This window comes from Chiloscyllium plagiosum, chromosome 34 (assembly GCF_004010195.1).
Source record: "Chiloscyllium plagiosum isolate BGI_BamShark_2017 chromosome 34, ASM401019v2, whole genome shotgun sequence".
In the NCBI taxonomy this organism is placed as follows: Eukaryota; Metazoa; Chordata; class Chondrichthyes; order Orectolobiformes; family Hemiscylliidae; genus Chiloscyllium; species Chiloscyllium plagiosum.
In genome coordinates, this window is record NC_057743.1 from 20,807,285 (window position 1) to 20,825,807 (window position 18,523).

At 38.8% G+C, this 18,523-nt stretch overlaps 1 protein-coding gene across 5 annotated transcripts in view; it reads right to left on the reverse strand.

Annotated features, from left to right (window-relative positions):
• The window catches only part of tmco4 (transmembrane and coiled-coil domains 4), a 113,314-nt gene that overhangs the window by 72,209 nt on the left and 22,582 nt on the right, over positions 1 to 18,523 (reverse strand). For all 5 annotated transcript variants that reach the window (XR_006309263.1, XM_043675787.1, XM_043675784.1 and 2 more), the window contains exons 5-8: positions 16,496 to 16,628; positions 7,705 to 7,802; positions 6,211 to 6,354; positions 2,880 to 2,999 (exon numbers count right to left, since the gene is read on the reverse strand). Coding sequence is in view for 4 of the 5 variants with exons in the window: in XM_043675787.1 (XP_043531722.1) it covers positions 2,880 to 2,999; positions 6,211 to 6,354; positions 7,705 to 7,802; positions 16,496 to 16,628 (495 nt within the window). In the remaining variant the exon portion in view is untranslated. The remainder of the gene's footprint in view (positions 1 to 2,879; positions 3,000 to 6,210; positions 6,355 to 7,704; positions 7,803 to 16,495; positions 16,629 to 18,523) is intronic.

Below are 18,523 nucleotides of genomic sequence, written 5' to 3' on the forward strand. Positions count from 1 at the left end.
ATTGAAATAACTGCAGATGTTGCAAAATGGAAATGTAAACTTAAGTTGTGGGAACAGCTCAGCAGTTCTGGCAGCATCCGTGATCAGAAATCAGAGTTAACATTTTGGTTCTGGAGGAAGGGTCACCAGACTTGAAATGTTAAGTCTGTTTGTTCTTCACAGATGCTGCCAGACCTGCTGAGCTTTTCCTATACTACCTCCACTGGTCCTTGTCACTTTGCATGCCCTTAAGAAATGGCATGACCATCCCCTGAGATGCATTATCCATTTAGCTCTCAGCTTCTCGATTCCATTACAGCTGCTGCTCAAGCTCCAAGGCCTTAGCTGACAACACATCCTGATCGTGACTGTTCAGGACATGGAAGGAATCCTGAAGTCCCCACATGGTATAAGATGTCCATTCAATGGTTCCCTGCTATGCCTTTATTTATTACATTACTGTCCACACTTACTAAAAATAAATTTCAAACTTGTCCTTAATTTGGAGAAACAAAACACTCATCAATTAGCCCCTGCTGCTGCTACTTTAACTGTTTTTTTAATCCACCTTCTTGATGATCGTGAAACTCAGTGAGGTGAGGGAGCACAATGCACATCTTTGGGCTTGCTTGCTCCACTCTTTTTGACTCGTGCACTGTATCCCCTCAGATCCATTCTCTCCCCTCTCCTTGAGGCAACAACTTTTTTTTTTATACACAAACGTGAAATAACTTTGAGGTCACATATTTGGATGAGACTGTTGCCACAGGTGCTAAACACAAATTGAATAATCATTCACCACCTGATATTTAGACTGAAATGAGATTGCATTTGCAAACTGAAAATACACTATTTAAAGTAATTTCAACATTTGTAAAAGGCAGTCGGACGATGAAACACAACTCATATAGAGACTTCTTAGTCATTACTAACTCTGATTTTTACCTGAAAGCTAGCCAATTACTTTGTTGAAACAGAGTGAAAATACAAACATTGGCTACAGCTTTCGTTCAATTGTCTCACTGCCCCACCTGAAAATGCTGACTGTTGCTGAGGTTGTTTATTGGATACTAGGTGAATTAATATGACTTACCAACAGGTCTTTGGTGTGGAAGTCCATACAGTGACTATACTATGGAAAGCATCAGAGGTGACCCTGATGTTATAGAATAACATCCAAACACTACTAAACATCCTTGAGTTAGGGAAGAAAAATAATTGAGTAATACTTCCACTTACGACTGGTTTTCATACCCTATTTATCAATTCAATCTCAAGGGCCATACCTGCCACATAATGATATATAACTTACTACCACTCTTTGCGAAGTTTTACGGCCCATGTTAAAATCACCTCATTATTACTTGAGGAGCTATAACACCATTTTGTTGTTGCATCTTGCTTGCACTTTTGTTTCTATGCTAAAGTGATTCTATCAGTACAGTTTGCTGCAGCACTGACTCAGTGTGAAATTGCAGCTTTTTAGACCTTGGTTTTGTTCCAGCTGTGACCCCAATTTTCCTAAGGGGTGGTGAGAGCTTAATGGTATTATCGCTGGACTGTTAATCCAGAGACTCGGGGATTCAGGTTCAAAGCCCACCATGGCAGATGGTGGAATTCGAATACAACAGAAATCCAGAACTAAGAATCTAATGGTGACCATGAATACATTGTCAATTGCTAGAAAAAAACTATTCAGTTCACTAATGTCCTGTAGGGAAGGAAACTCTTACCTGGTCTGGTCTGATCCTTACACGTGGCTCCACACCCACAGCAATGTGGTTGACTCTTAACTGCCCTCTGAGCAATTACGGATGGGCAATAAATGTTGGCCTAGCCAGTAATGCCCTCATCCCGTGAATGAATAAAAAGAGGTAACAACAATGACTGCATTTTTAACTTATTCATTGTATTCGAAAGGATATGCTGACAGATGTGAGAAGATGCTTTAGAAATTCAAGCTCTCATTTCCTTTATTTATTCTAGAGTTGGGAATAAATTAACTACTACTTCCAAAACTCTATCCCAATAAGCATAGCAGTTCCCTGGCAACCAAGATTCTAGTATATGGCTGTCTGTAGCACACAAAATCCTTGTTAGCTATTTTTATATCTGAAAGCTTTCTAGGCAAGCGTGGCACATTATCCATAATTGAGTTTGACCCACCGTGAAGGCTAATGTGAACCAGAGCATCAACTACACTTGCTAAGGCACAATAACTCAAGGTACAGAAATAAAGAGAGTTAGTAACCCTGTCACATACAAATTCATTTATCTGAAATTACTGTCAATCTCTTCAAACCAAATTTGATTTCTGCCTGCCAAAGCCTGTCAATTGGAAATACCATGTTAAATGAAATGATCCTTTAATACCGTGTGGGTCGCAATGCAATTTGAGGAAAGAACTCACTGTGATAAGTCTGTGCAGCTTTTTGCATTAATTCCTCACTTGTTTCTTAGAATAAAAAGATAAGCCAAACAGGATAGGTTAGAATACTGAAGCAAAATTTCAGTCACTTGCTTCATTCCATTCAGATGATTATCATTTTCAATTGCATAGATGAATGCAACTATTTAAACTTTCACTTGAAACTTTGTAGTTAGTTCCAAAAGGGAAAGAAGACATCTGGAATTGTATTGAGCCATGCAGATGATGAAGGACACTGGCTGTGCTTAATTAAATGATTGCAACTTATGCTGCAGCATCTCAGGCCACAACTGCTGTAAGGTCCATGTGCTATGGAGGGAAAATTCCAGCAAGGACATATTTTTGTAACAATTCATGGAGAAAGCTGAATTATAATGCCAAGCAAAATCCTGAGGCAAACTTTGCCCCGAGAGCAAATAGTTTTTTTAAAAAATGTATTTGGTCTTGGTTTGTGCTTTTACATTCCCCATACCATATTTTCCTGTGCATAGCCACCCAGTAACAGCTATTGTGATGTGCAGTTGGTTTCCATCAGTCAATGGAAGAAACTCAAACTCTTCAATGGCTCCCACTCTCTTTTTCATTTTGTATCCTGAAAGGAAATGAAAACCCAGATTTAACTATGTTGACAGAAGTTGAAAGCATGGAATATTTTCCCCCCAAAAACTTATAAAAATAAAAAAAATTATCTTATGATAGAATATACTTGATGAGAGATTGTTGTGCACTGAATAATATCTAGAAATACATGAAACTTAGATGTAAAAGTGCAAGATGTACATACAAGCATTTTCAGACTACAATTAAAATCACATATAATTGAAACTGATTCTGTTTCCTTCCAAAATCTGCAAGTCAACGTTTAGTGAATGAAAATATAAACATTGTTAATAAGGATGCAGCTCTTTTCTTCAATTCTATATTTACATAAGGGAAGGCAGAAGCAGCTTCCTTTTCTACTTTTGTCTGCGATAAGACACTAAGTGTTAAATTTACTTAAGATCATATTTAATTTAATTTAATTACATTTTAAATTAGCAATAAATTCCCAGAAATTGAAATGTTCAAGGATGCCTTTGAAATTGCTCCTCCAAATTAGCAGTCTTTGTTACTGCTGCCCACGTTGTTCTCTGTCGGAAGTCACACATCATCAGGTTATAGTCCAACTGGTTTATTTGAAATCACAAGCTTTTGGATCGCTGGTCATGAAGAAGCAGTGTTCCAAAAGCTTGTGATTTCAAATAAACCTGTTGGACTATAACCTGGTGTTGTGTGACTTCTGACTTTGTCCATCCCAGTCCAGCACTGGCACCTCTACATCTAGTTGTTCTCTGTTCAGCAAGGCAAAAAGTGAGATCAGCGCACTTTGATTTCTAACCCCTCATTTATTTTTCTCTTCTTTCTTGTCTCTCATTCCTCATTCCAAAACGGTACGCCACCTGTGGCTGAACTAGGATGACTAAATTCAACCAAGCAACACCAGCAGCTTTGGATCCAGTCTCTCAAATTTGAAAGCTGTCAGTCTATATACAAGGCATGCTAATGTGCAATATGATGCTATGGATTCTCACATTATTTCACTGTTTGGACTGATAGAATCAAAGCTCCACAAATTGCTCCTTTATGGGTCGCCTTTGCTCCTGTTCCTAATTATTACCAGCCCATATTTAAAAGAGAAATTGGTACTAAGATGAAAATCTCATTGTGAAAGGACAACGATGAGCAAAAGGGATGCTGTTTAAAAATGAATTAGAATGTTTTCTTGGATAAAAAATTTCCTGAGGGGCTGGCTCTTAAACTCACTGATTGATACAAAGTATTGTGCAAAAAAACCCAACTTCCATATACATACAATTCATTTGATTGAGCTGTAAGGAGATTCAGAAAGAGGCCTGAGAGAAACAACAGCCTTATCGCTTTCAATGTCTACACAATGTGGTGAAACACTTACTAATCCAATGGAAAGCTGGGATATACAGTCAGAACAGTATAAGTCTTCATAAAAAGCTTGATTTTCACAGACACTTTACAGACATCACTTAGAGCCTTGTAGCACTACAACCAGAATTGCAGCAAATGGAAAGAAAAGCAACAGTGCTGAAGAAAGATCATTAAAGCTTAAATCAAGAATACAAAGTTGTCCGATAAAGGGGAACTTTGTCATTAATATTAATAGTATTGATAAGATAAACTTACATTGTTATTTCAAATTAAATGAGAAAAGTCAGAGCAAGAACAAAATATTAAATTCAAAATTGATATGAGAATAGCATTTGAGGAATAAGGACTTAAAATAATTTGAATACCTGTATTAAGGAAAATAATAGTACAGCTGTTCACAGGATTACTACATTTTAGAGAAAAAGAGTGTTTGGCCCATTGTGTCTGCACCAGTTCACTGAATGGGCAATTTAAAATGCCCTTTGGCCTTTTGTCCACAACACTGTACATTCTTCCTTTTCAATTAACAATCTAATTCCCTTTTGAATCCATCAATTGAACATGCCCCAACACATTCTCAGGCAGTGAAATCTATACTCGAACGATTCATTGCATGGAAAAGCTTACTCTCATGACTTTGCTCCTTTTGCCAATTATTTTATATCTGTGTCTTCTTGTTCTTGATCCTTTAATGAGTGGGAATGGTTTCTCCCTATTTACTCTGATGTCTTAATTGGTGAGTTAATGTACCAATACTTCAAAGGGCACATGAAGCATTAGGCATGTTCATGGCATATCACACAAATAGCCCAACTAAATGAAGATCACGACACATAACTGATAAACCAATAAAAGGTGCTTAAAACATTTCAAAAGATCACTAGGAGCCAGATAAGGTTTTAGGGTTAATGTAAAGTTGTTCTGGTTATACAATAATTATTCAGCCAGAGACACAGGAGCATTGTGTTATATTCTGAGTCTCCATGTAGTGGGAGTTGAGAAGCAGTGCAGAGGATGAAACCTAGAAATAAGGCTTGCAGTAATCAGCGTAGACTTCAGGAGTCAGGCCTATTTACAGCAATTCAGAATTAAATTGGATATGTTTAAGGTATTTAAATGTTCAAGAGATCAGATTACATCCAGTTGGATAGGTTATTTGAGAAGTACGCAGTCCGTACAACTTGAGGATATGAATATAGAACCTCAGGCAAAGAGGGTAGGAAGCATTTCTTTGTAAGAGAGCCATCAGCTTCTGGAACAGATTAGTAATGTATATGATTCATACTGATTCCCTCAAACCTTCAAAGAGGATGCTAAACCATATTTTTGAGAAAGGATGACAGTTATGGTTATAAAAGGTAAGGTGTAGGTTAGTTAGGAACAGAAGGAATTATAAGTCACAGGGAGTTTTGCCTGACTGCCTTAGGGAACCGGGGAGCAACTTCCACTTTTGTCCTGAAATTATATCAGACTTTCTTGGGCTGGTTTTCGGGAGTGGTGGTCTTCTGCTATTTATTACATTTTAGGGTACCAAAAGGTTTGGATATGACATATGAGCTTGCAGACTGGAGGGAAGAGCTTCAATGGGCAGAATGATTTTTTAAACTAACATTGTGAATCTCACCTTGGGGAAGATTTAAAGCTACAGTTCGGAAACAGGGCCATAGGATTAGTTTTGGATTATTCCATCAAAAGAGATGACAGACATATGATGGGCTGAATGGTCTCAGGTTTGCTTAATCTTAACATGGGACTTTAGGATGCTATCTTATCGCAAAGTAAATTACAGTTGTGCCAGTCCTTTCACAGCCATGTTATAGCCGACAATGAATGAACACAAAAAACAATTAAAACATGCTTACCTGTCAGTCCAGCGCCTGCTGCCCCAAATAAAGATGCCATTATGGCAATTCCTGCTGTGGAACCGAGTGCAGCTGCTCCTGCCGTCCCCACAATGGCAGCGGCTCCTGCTGCCACAAAGGGGGCAGCAAGGCCACCAGTGAGGCCTGCAGGGAACAATGAACATGTGTTAACAGGTTAACACACACAAAGAACAGTACTCATTTCATTTGCATTTCTGAGATCAAAGGTGTAGCATTTTTCATTGAATCACAAAAGAATCACGACTGAACGGGTAGCAGTATCAAATCTCATACATAAATGTCTACTTTAATTACAACAAAGATGATTCACCAACACATGCACAGATGATATAAAAATAAAGGCATAATTCGTCTACTACATGTTTGATTGCACCATATCAGAATGCTGACATTCACATAGAAATTCAACTAAATGTTAAAGATATGCATTTCTAGATACTACATGTCATTGGTTTGCATTAGTTGACAAATTCTGACCGCACTCATTTTGGTTATTTTGTTCCAATGTGGTGGGGTGGAGAGCATATTTGGAAGGGAATAGCATTTGCTGTGAATTATCTCAGGATAATTAAATAGTCACTCATATTTCTAACAAAATTAATTTCCATAAAAAATTACATGTGGCAGTTCAAGTTAAATGCATAATAGGTGAGGCTCCTACCAAGCAAGTGATGAATTACTCAGTTATAGATCTTCCAACTCTTCCCTGAAGATTCTTGAACCACTCAAGTGATAGCCCATTCATTGCTCCTAACACCTATTAGTAAAAAACTAAATGTCCTGTTTGCTCCTGTATAACATTTAGGGGGTTAGTTGGCTGGGTGGCTGGTTTGCGATGCAAAGTGACACCAACGTTGCAGGTTCAATTCTTGCACACTCTGATGTTATCATGAAGGTCCTGTCTTCTCAATTTCACCCCTTGCCTGAGGCATGATGAACTTCAGGTTAAACTCACCACCACTCATCTCTCTCTAACAAGAGAGCACTCCTATAGTCCTCTGGGACTGTGGCAACTTCACTAATTTTCAGAAATGTCAGCATCATTTTAAGAAGCCTCTGCTCTTCTTGAGTATAATGTTTTAGGATTAAGCATTTAAAGTTTGTCATGTCTATTTGCATCTGCTCTCAAAGTATTTATGTCTTTTATGTGTCAACCCAGTTGAAATGTATCCTTGTGAAACCAACTCTGATATGCCATTGGAGATAGTAACTTTAATTATACAGACTGACACTTATCATTAACTTGCAGAAGCCTTCAGATTAATTATTGCAAGTCTAATTCAATTTGCAGACAAAGCTCTGCAATTTTGAATGTAATACGAGTTGTCATGCATCTATTACACCTCCACCTATTATAGAACTGTAACTAATTTCTGTTTTAATACATCTATTGCAGCTTCATACCCCAATAAAAACCCAGTTTTATCTTAAGTCTATCCCCAACACCGTAAGGTGGTGGCAGTTATAACTTACCTATCACTGTCCCACCTCCTACTGTAGCAAGTCCGATGAGAAAATATCTCTTTAGTTTCTTTTTACGATCTTTTGTTTTCCAGGAAAGTTCAAGTTCTCTGGAAATGTTGAGGTTGGAAATGGGTTAGGTGCAATGTAGGAAGTAAATTAGTGAAGCAGTGAAACTTGGAGTTCTCAATATTTAAAATACGTGTTGTAAATAATACTTACAGTGATCACCATCCATACTGAACAGCAATTAAGAAGGAAAATGGCATCAGTACAAATTCAATTACAGGCATTTTTATAATGTGAGGTTACAGGTAGATTATTGAATCAGCATTATTCTCCACCTACTAAACAATCATGTTTATAATCGATTACTAGTAGACATCTCATCTCAAAGATATTCCAAGTCCTGATGCATTTTGGTTCTCATCATTGATAAGAAGATACTAGACAAATCACATTTTAGTATTTTGCTAGTCATATTCAGTTCACTTCAGATCTAAGCTGTCTTTTAAAAACCGATGCCATTAAGAGCAACAAGTTTTTTTTTCTTTAAATTAAACTTACTTATCTTCTCAATGCATCCCTCAGTTCCTTCACAAATATGATTAACTGTCCTTTGATTCCATGGATCAGCTCTCCTATTCTTGTGATTTATTCCATAACTGAATATTATCCTGTTCTTATTCCTTTTTACTTCAAACATCCTCATTTTTAAATTGCATTCCTGTGACTTAATTCCTTCATGACATTGAACAATTGGCCTGAATCAGTTTAGGAGAAAGTGAGGTCTGCAGATGCTGGAGATCAGAGCTGAAAATGTGTTGCTGGAAAAGCGCAGCAGGTCAGGCTGCATCCAGGGAACAGGAGAATCGACGTTTCGGGCATAAGCCCTTCGACTTATGCCTGAAACGTCGATTCTCCTGTTCCCTGGATGCTGCCTGACCTGCTGCGCTTTTCCAGCAACACATTTTCAGCTCTGAATCAGTTTAGGCAGTTTCTTTCATGGCCATAAGTATTTCATTCAGATCACTTGTGCTTATTTTTCAAAATTAAGCAGCACTGAGTTTTCAAAAACAGCTCTGAGGCCAAGGACAAATCAAATATTAGGCTCATGTTCACAATGGGATGGCCACTGAGGAAGTGAATGAGCAAGAGCTTCATTGAAGAAGGCTGAACTTCTTTCAGCATGTGAAAAATACATACTATGTGCCTATACCCTCTGTTCATATGAGAAGCTCAATTGAAATGATTTTTATAAAAAAGCAATTCTGTACATTATAACTTGATTTCTTCATCAGTATAAAAGATTATATTAGGGGTAAAAACATTTTGACTTCTATAAGTAGGCAATCGTAAATACAAGTGTCACGTTATTTTTTGATCGTATTTTATTGAATATCCTTCCCAATAAGAGAATGCAGTTTCTGAGAAATAAATGAGATTCAAAAAAAGGAGCACTTTATATATTTTTATGTTGCTAACATCATATATGAAACAGGCATTATAAAGCATTACATCTTCACAAATTCATTTACAAGTTGAATCCCTCGCAGCCCACTGCTGCACAATGCTGTGTATTTTTGATTAGCAGGTTACCTAATGTATCAAAAGGTGTTAGTAAATAAACAACCACGCAGGTGATCCACGGAATGTCACAATATTTGTATACTGAATTGGATAATTTGGTTCTGTTTCGGATAGAACAGCGTGTTTGCTGTTTCAGGGCCCTCTATGATTCTCGAGCATAAACTTACCAGCTGGAGAAATCATGTCCTTATCAAGCCCTTCATATCACTTACTTACTTAAAATTTGATACATGTTCAGAAAATTAAATGGACTGCATCAGAGAAAAACAGCTGAATTAACATTGGAATAACATGCAAAGCAGTCGAAAAGTGTGGCCCTGGAAAAACACAGCAGGTCAGGCAGCATCTGAGGAGCAGGAGAATTGACATTTCAGGTATAAACCCTTCACCAGGGCATGCCTGAAATGTTGATTTTCCTGCTCCTCAGATGCTGTCTGACCTGCTGTGCTTTTCCAGCACCATACCTTTTGACTCTGATCTCCAACATCTGAAGTCCTCACTTTCTCCAAAACATGCAAAGGAAAACAAAACTCACAGATGAACTGAGAGGCCCATGAACACAACAAGTCTATCCTAGAGCACAGATACTGCATAATACGTTTGTTTTTCTCTGTACTGCCATTTATTGATTGTTTTGCTCTTGAGATTCATATTCACAGAGAAATGAGTCGAGACTGCGAAAACTCACAATATGTAGAAGAGAGACATTTGGAAAGAGCTCAGCTGACTCTACATCTGCATCATGTGAACCATTGTTTGTCTTCCAGTGTAAACAGTTGACTTGACCAAGTGCAGACTGGTACATTCCAATATCCAAGACTACGTGCTGAGGGATGCACAAAAGCTTGGGGCAGCTGCCACCAAAGCACAGTGGGGAAAAATCTAAGATCTTTCTGCCAAAGTTTAACAAGGGTCTGTTAAATTATCAGACCCTCTCATTGCCTTTCCCCTGCATGAAGAAGAAATGCCTTTGGTTTTTGCAACTGCAGGGAATGTCAAATTTCAATGTTTTTATTGCTACGCAAAGACTACAGAACTGCTTTAGTATCTGTGAATGCAGATGAAAGAACTTTGCATGAATAAAGTAAGTTTTGCAATTAAAAGAATCAGAATGCAGCATTCTGTTTGAGAAAGACACTGGTGACCTTGAGCTAAGATCTAGCTAACTATTTTCACTGAAAATGTCACTGAAAAAAGAATTTAATACTCATGATAGAGCCACCTGACTCAGCTTTGAAAAATATGCAGACATTGCTTATTGTTATAAATATATTGAAAATGTCCTTTTCTTGCCATAGCATTTAGCTTAAAGTGGTGCAGTGATTGAAGAATTTATACAGGTCAAAAAGCAAAAATGTGTGAAATGTCTTGTGTTATTTATTCTCTGAATCATAGTTAGCATGGATTTCAAAAGGGGAAATTGTATTTTAACTAACTTGCTGAGGTTTTTGAAGAGATAATACAAAGAGTCGATGCGCATAAAATTGTTGTTTTAGTATATATAGATTCCCAGAAAGTGTTTGATAAACTGCCACACAACAACCTTGTCAGGAAAGCTATAGGCCAAGATATCAAAGGGACAGCAGCAACACAGATACAAAGTTGGCTGAGTGACAGGAAATAGAGGGCAATGGTCAGCTAATGAAGATCTGTTGGTGTAATACTGGATTGGTATTGCAACTTTTGCTTTTCCTGATATGTATTAATGATCTGGATCTTGGTGTGTAAAGCACAATTTTAGAGTTTGCAGATGACACAAATTTGGAAGAACTATAAATTGTGAGAACAATATGGAACTCCAAATGGACGTTGACAAATTGACAGATAGATGGTAGATGAGGTTCATAGCAGAGAAGTGAGAGTTGATGCACTTTGATCAGAAGGACATTAAAAGAGAATATAAAATGGTGGGTACAATTCGAAAGGGGTTCAGGAGCAGAGGGAGATGGGCGTAAATGTGCACAGATCATTGAATGTAGAAGAATAGATTGAATGAGCTACATATAAAGCAGATAGTGTTCTTAGTTTTATTAATAGCGGCATAGAGCACAAGAGCAAAAAAGTGATGTTTAACTTGTTTGACATCAGTACTGTATACTGCTTTGGGTGCCACATTATAGGAAGATGCGAATATACTGGAGAGAATGCAGAAGCAATTTACAAGAACGATTCCAAGAATGAGGAACTTCAATTATGAGGACATAGCAAGTAAATTGGTCCTCTCCTTGGAGACAAGAAAATGGAGAGGAGATTTGATAGAGGCTGACAGGCTGGACAGAATAGATGGGAAGAAGCTGTTGCTGCTGGTAACTGGAAAAGGAATTAGAAGGCATCAATTCAAAATGATGTGACAATGAAGCAAGAGTGATATGAGTTTTCACACAGGGAGTAGTCAGGATATGGAATGCAATGCCTGGAAATGTAGTGGGGGCAGGTTCGAATGAGATATTCAAGAGGGCATTAGGTAACTTTTTTTGGATAAAAATGGTGTGCAGCAATAAGGGAAAGCACATGAGATTAGTACCATGTAATAGAACTGACCCAGGAATGATGAACCAAATCACATCCTCTGTGCCCTACCCATTCTGTGACTCTTTCATATACTAATTTTAAAAAGAACGTGTAATGTGTGTTACTGTTCGCTAGAGGTCAATCTTTGAACTATTGACAGAAGCTAGTCAGAGCGGATTTATGCTGACTTGAGCAATTCAAGTTAAAAACAATATTCCATTTCCAATGTATAAATATGAAGGATTGTTGTCAAATGGAAATATCAAGTGAATACATGCAGTTGTTGAAAAAGACCTGATCAACTGTCATACCATTCAGAAACATGGGGTTGGTTGCTGTGATAAAAGGAAAAATTCTGACTCATGCGCAAGGGATGTTCTTCTACAGTATATTAGATTAGATTAGATTACTTACAGTGTGGAAACAGGCCCTTCGGCCCAACAAGCCCACACCGACCCTCTGAAGACCAACCCACACATTACACATTCCCCTACTTCTAACACTGCGGGCAATTTAGCATGGCCAATTCACCTAACCTGCACATTTCTGGACTGTGGGAGGAAACCGGAGCACCCGGAGGAAACCCACGCAGTCAGTTGCCTGAGGCGGGAATTGAACCCGGGTCTCTGGCGCTCTGAGGCAGCAGTGCTAACCAACGTGTCACCGTGCCAAGCTGTAATCTATATCCAAACTAAGTTGCACCAGTAAACCTGCATAATGGGAACCTTACTCTACATCTAACAGTACTGGACCTGAGCATGTTTCAGTGCCAATGAACTTTAACTGAAAATTATCCTATTGTGTAACTTAGAGACATCCAACATTTTTGGAGCTTGGAGAACAATACAAATGTCAAGATCAGTGGAAGCATCTAATAGGACTTGGCAGAACTTTGAACTGTCACACAGAAAAACTTACAAAATCACACTGCACATAGTTATGGTATTCACATGATAAGAAGGATATGGAGACACTGAATAAATTGCAAAATAGATTAAAGAGGTTACACCAGTGCTGAGAAGACTTATAACCTATTAGGAAATAAGAAATAGGCTGTGGCTGTATTCTTTAACAATGGAAAAAGAACTGAGGAGTGACCTAAAGTCTTCGCGGTGAGCTTTGCAGAGATGCAGTGGTTTGACAGTGCAGGCACAGAGATGCACTTTCCAATTGTGCATAGTCCAAAACAAAGGGCCATAATTATAAGATGACCACCAAAACATCAAACAGGAATTCAGGAGAAACATTTACCTGTAGAGTGGTGATAACATGGAACCTGCTTCCACATAATGCAGCTGAAGCAAATAACATAGATGCTTAAGAGAAAGTCAGAGTATAAGAGATGCATTAACTTATGTGCAGATATATTGAAACGAGGTAAGATGGGAAGAGGTTCATGTGAAGCACGAGTACTGGTATAGATGATTTGGGTTAAAAAGCCTGTTGTAAAATGTATTCTATATAACTGGCCTCTTCAACTCTCAAATCTTTGATGTTGTAATTTTGAGTGAAGCCATTTGTTTGGGTGTGATTTAAAGTATCATGGGAATATATGTAACATATACACAATATATACATTCAAATAAATATTTAGTGTATGTTATGCTAAGTAATAAACTGAAAAATCAATGGAGCTCTTGCAGAATACAAGAAACTACAGACACAATCTAGTGACTTCTAAACTGCAATGTAGTTTCAGAATCCATGTGAGAGTTATAAAATACATCTGTAAAAACCAGAGTAATTTAATCATCATTCAACCTCTTGATTGGACAAAGCATGTAATTGCCTCGTTGTTCTCTGAAACTTGCAGAAGCAATAGGGTAGTGGTGATGGAAAGACGTAGAAACAATTGGGTAGTGGTGATGTGAGATTTTAATTTTCCCAACATTGACTGGGATACACTTAGCGTCAGCGATCTGGATGGGGTAGAATTGGCAAGAAGCATCCAGGAGAGTTTTCTAGCGCAGTATGTCAATAGTCCGATGAGGGAAGGGGCCATATTGGACCTGTTACTAGGGAACGAGCAGGACAGGTAGTAGAAGTTGCGGTGGGGGATTTCTTTGGGAACAGTGACCACAATTCTGTAAGTTTTAGAATACTCGTAGACAAAGATGAGAGTGGTCATAAGGGAAAAGCACAAAACTGGGCCAAGGCCAATTATACCAAAATTAGGCAGGAGCTCGGAAATGTGGATTGGACACAGCTATTTGAAGGGAAGTCCACATTTGATATGTGGGAAGCTTTCAAAGATAGGTTTAAGATAGTGCAGGATAGGCATGTCCCATTGAAGGCAAAGGATAGGAAGAGCAAGATTCGTGAACCAAGGATGACAGGAGAAATTGTACGACTAACCAAGAAGAAAAGGGGAGCGTACATAAGGTCTAGGCAGCTAAGAACAGAATGGGCCCTGGAGGAATATCGAAAGAGTAGGACAAGTCTTAAATGAGGAATCAAGTGGGCTAAATGGAGTCATGAAATAGCTTTAGTGAGCAGAATTAAGGAGAATCCCAAAGCATTTTATTCTTATACAAGAAACAAGCAGGTAACTAGATTAAGGATTGGTCCACTAAAGGATAATGAAGGAAGGCTGTGTGTTGAACCTGAGAGAATGGATGAGATTCTGAATGATTACTTTGCATCAGTGTTCACTGAGGAGAGGTACATGATGAATGTTGAGATTAGAGATAGAAGTCTGATTAGGCTGGATCACGTTGACGTAAGTAAGGAAGATGTGTTGGGTAGGCTAGAGGTTATTAAGGTGGACAAATTCCCAGGACTGGATGGGATCTATCCCAGGTTACTCAGGGAGGCGAGAGTGGAAATATCTGGGGCCCTGACAGATATCTTTGTGGCATCGTTAAATACAGGTGAGGTGCTGGAGGACTGGAAGTTTGCTCATGTTGTCCCCGTGTACAAGGGTAGTAGGGATATTCCGGGTAACTGTAGACCAGTGAGCCTGACATTGGTGGTGGGAAAGTTGCTGGAGAGGTTACTGAGGGATAGGATCTATTTATATTTAGAAAAGAATGGGCTTATCAGTGATAGGCAACATGGTTTTGTGTGGGGGAGATCATGCCTTACCAATTAATAGAGTTCTTTGAGGAAGTGACCAAGTTGATAGATGAAGGAAGGGCTGTTGATGTCATATACGTGGACTTTAGTAAGGCGTTTGATAAGGTTCCCCATGGTAGACTAATGGAGAAAGTGAAGTCACATGATGAGCAGGGTGTTCTAGCTAGGTGGATAAAGAACTGGTTGAGCAACAGGAGACAGAGTAGTAGTAATTGAAGGTTGTTTCTCGAAATGGAGAAAGGTGACCAGTGGTGTTCCACAGGGGTCAGTGTTGGGGCCACTATTGTTTGTGATATACATAAATGATCTGAAAGAGGGCACTGTTGGTCTGATCAGCAAGTTTGCAGATTACATGAGGATTGGTGGAGTAGCAGAAAGCATAAGGGACTGTCAAAGAATACAGGAGGATATAGATAGACTGGAGAGTTGGGTGGAAAAGTGGCAGATGGATTTCAATCCAGACAAATGTGAGGTGATGCATTTAGGCAAGACTAATTTTAGAGCAAATTATACAATGAATGGAAGAGCCTTGGGAAAAGTTGATGGGCAGAGAGATCTGGGAGTGCAGGTCCATTGTACCCTGAAGAATGCTGCACAGGTGGATGGGATATTGAGTATAAGAGCTGGCAAGTCATGTTAAAATTGTACAAGACATTGGTTCGGCCGCATTTAGAATACTGTGTACAGTTCTGGTCGCCGCATTACCTAAAGGATGTGGACGCTTTGGAGAGGGTGCAGAGAAGGTTTACGAGGATGTTGCCTGGTATGGAAGGTGCTAGCTATGAAGAGAGGTTGGGTAGGTTAGGTTTGTTTTTATTAGAAAAAAGGAGATTGAGGGGGGACCTGATAGGAGGTTTACAAAATCATGAAGGGTACAGACAGGTTGGATAGAGACAAGCTTTTTCCCAGGGTGAAGGATTCAATAACGAAAGGTCACACTTTCAAGGTGAGAGGTGGATAGTTTAAGGGGGATACACACGGCAAGTACTTTACACAGAGGGTGGTAGGTGCCTGGAATGCGTTGCCAGAAGAGGTGGTAGAGGCAGGTACGGTAGATTCATTTAAGTTGCGTCTGGGCAGATGCATGAGTAGATGGGCAGCAGAGGGATATAGATGCTTAGGAACTGGGCGACAGGTTTAGACAGTAGATTTGGATCAGCTCAGGCTTGGAGGGCCGAAGGGCCTGTTTCTGGGCTGTAAATTTTCTTTGTTCTTCGTTCTTTGTTCTCTTTGTGATCTCATTTCACCCAATCACCTTCAAAAACCTTGTCAAACAATATGTGCACAGCAGCTGCTGGGAGCCAAACAAACTGAACTCAATTCCCAATGATCCAGGCAGATATAATGTTCAAGGTCACAGTAGGAATACATTTTATCGTGATGGCTTTTCTTCTTTGCTTTCACTCTTCATATATTTCATTTCATAAACATTTGCAAGATTGCAATCTCACCCCATTTTCCTCCCAAAGAAAATAAGTCAAAATTCATGAATCATAAATTGATGTTTGAAAATAGAGACGATGATTCAGCACTTTGTATTTCTTTGTTTAAATATGCAAGCTGTTATTTCCCAAGCACAAAACACACTAGAGTTGTGAAATGTTTTCTATGTCTATGTTTTTCTTACTTGGACTCTGTTTCTGTACATCCTTCCAGACTTTTTACCAAAGATTCCTCAAAGATCTCCAGTTCTTCAAATGAAATTCGCAAGAGCCATGTGATGTGACAGATGAGGACCCTTGCACGTGCGTCGTAGTATCCTGCAACACAAAGGTGGAACAAAGCATGCTAGTTAGAAAACTCTAGACTAGTTACGACTTTTATTTTGTTTGATTTGCATTATTTAAATGTACCAGATTTGCTAATAAGTAATGTGTATGACATCAGGTAGTCTCAAGTTTAATAAATAGATCTGACAAATACTCTTGTACCAAGCTAAGACCAGAAATGTAATGCCCAGTGTAAGATTGAACCATACAGACCCATAGTGTCCTCTCAGGTGGGGTTCTGAGTGTGTTGACCAGTGCAAACCAGTATATGCTACCAGCAAACATAGACACCTCTAAAGTCTCAAAATGCTACTTTTCAAATTAAGAATAAAGTGAATATTGATGATTGCATCAATTAATATTTTGATTTAACAAAATAAATTAGGTCAAGGGAAGGTGTTAAAGTATACGTACTGGAATCAACAGCAACTCATCCTGTATCGACACATCCCCTCTAAATGATCAATAGCCAATCTAACTCACTCTCTGAAAACCTACACCACAAAGGACGCACCAACAAACCACACAGCAAGAAAATGGACAAGCAAACATTTAATTATGTATTTTGGAGTACAACGTGGTAAGACATTGCAACATATTTCCGCAAATGTCAACCAAAACTCAGTTGCTTCTGAATCACAAGGCTCCAGGTTCAAGTCACACTCCAGGGCTTGACCACAGAAATTCATGCAATATGAAGGAAATGCTGCAAGTTTGGAGACATGATCTTTCAGATGAGATGCTAAGCTAAAGCCCCATCTACCCAAAATAAAACAGAAAGTGCTGGAGACACTCAGCATGTGTGGCAACATCTGCAGAGAAAGAAACAAAATTAATCTATCAAGTAGCCATGATTCTACCTGCTTGGTTGGAGAAAAGGACCGGGAAATTAGTCAACAGTTAACCCTCAATCAGTACGTGATACACACACACATACACACAGATTTTATGGTCATCACTGAACAGAGATTTGCTGTGTGCAAACTGGTAGCCATATTTCCTCCAGTACAAAAGTGATTACACTTTAAAAGTACACACTGGCTTTGAACCATCTGGTGGTGGTGAAAAATACAATAGAACATCAAGTCTTTTTTTACTCTGGGAATTACTTGCTTATCCCTCGAACTCACTAGATCTGTAAAGGCTTATCTCAAACACAACTGTCCAGATTAATACCAGCCACTGGTGACAGTTTGATCTCCTCTCTAGCCACCTCAGAGCATTCATTTTAACACCCGACATTAACACCCTACACCCTAGATTTTCAGTGCGTGGGTTAAGATTGGCTATTGATGATTTAGAGGGGATGTGTTGATACAGGATGAGTTGTTGTTGGCAATGCATTTATAAATTATCGAGCCTTTTTAACAGCATTACAGTTAGGTCATGTAGGATTAATCCTGGGCAATTTGCCCTTAGCTGAACATCTACCTAACTAAATGTTGTTTCTCCTCGAGCTTGTGCTGTATGTGGCTGTATATCCACAGGATGACTGAACAGTCACCAAGATGGTGGACAGCACCATGATAAAGTCTCTACTTTCAATGTGGAACATTGCTGTCATAAGCAGACAAGACAAAAACAGGCAAAAATGTGCATAAAGGAATTTTTAAACATAATATTTATGTGAACAAATGTTAAAAACATTGGTGCTCACCAAGGTGAGGAATTTCTGTGGTGGGGAATGGAACATTTTCAGGATTAGTATCAGCTGGGATACCATCCCATCAAACTTTCTTTCAATAACAGTATTGGTTATTTACAAAGTGAAGCTCAACTCATGCAGTCCCAAAAGTATGCATTAATTTCAGGAATGGCCTTTCACACATGAATTCCACAGTCCTCATTCTACTCTAACCAGTCAAAAATCTAGTTAATGCTAATTA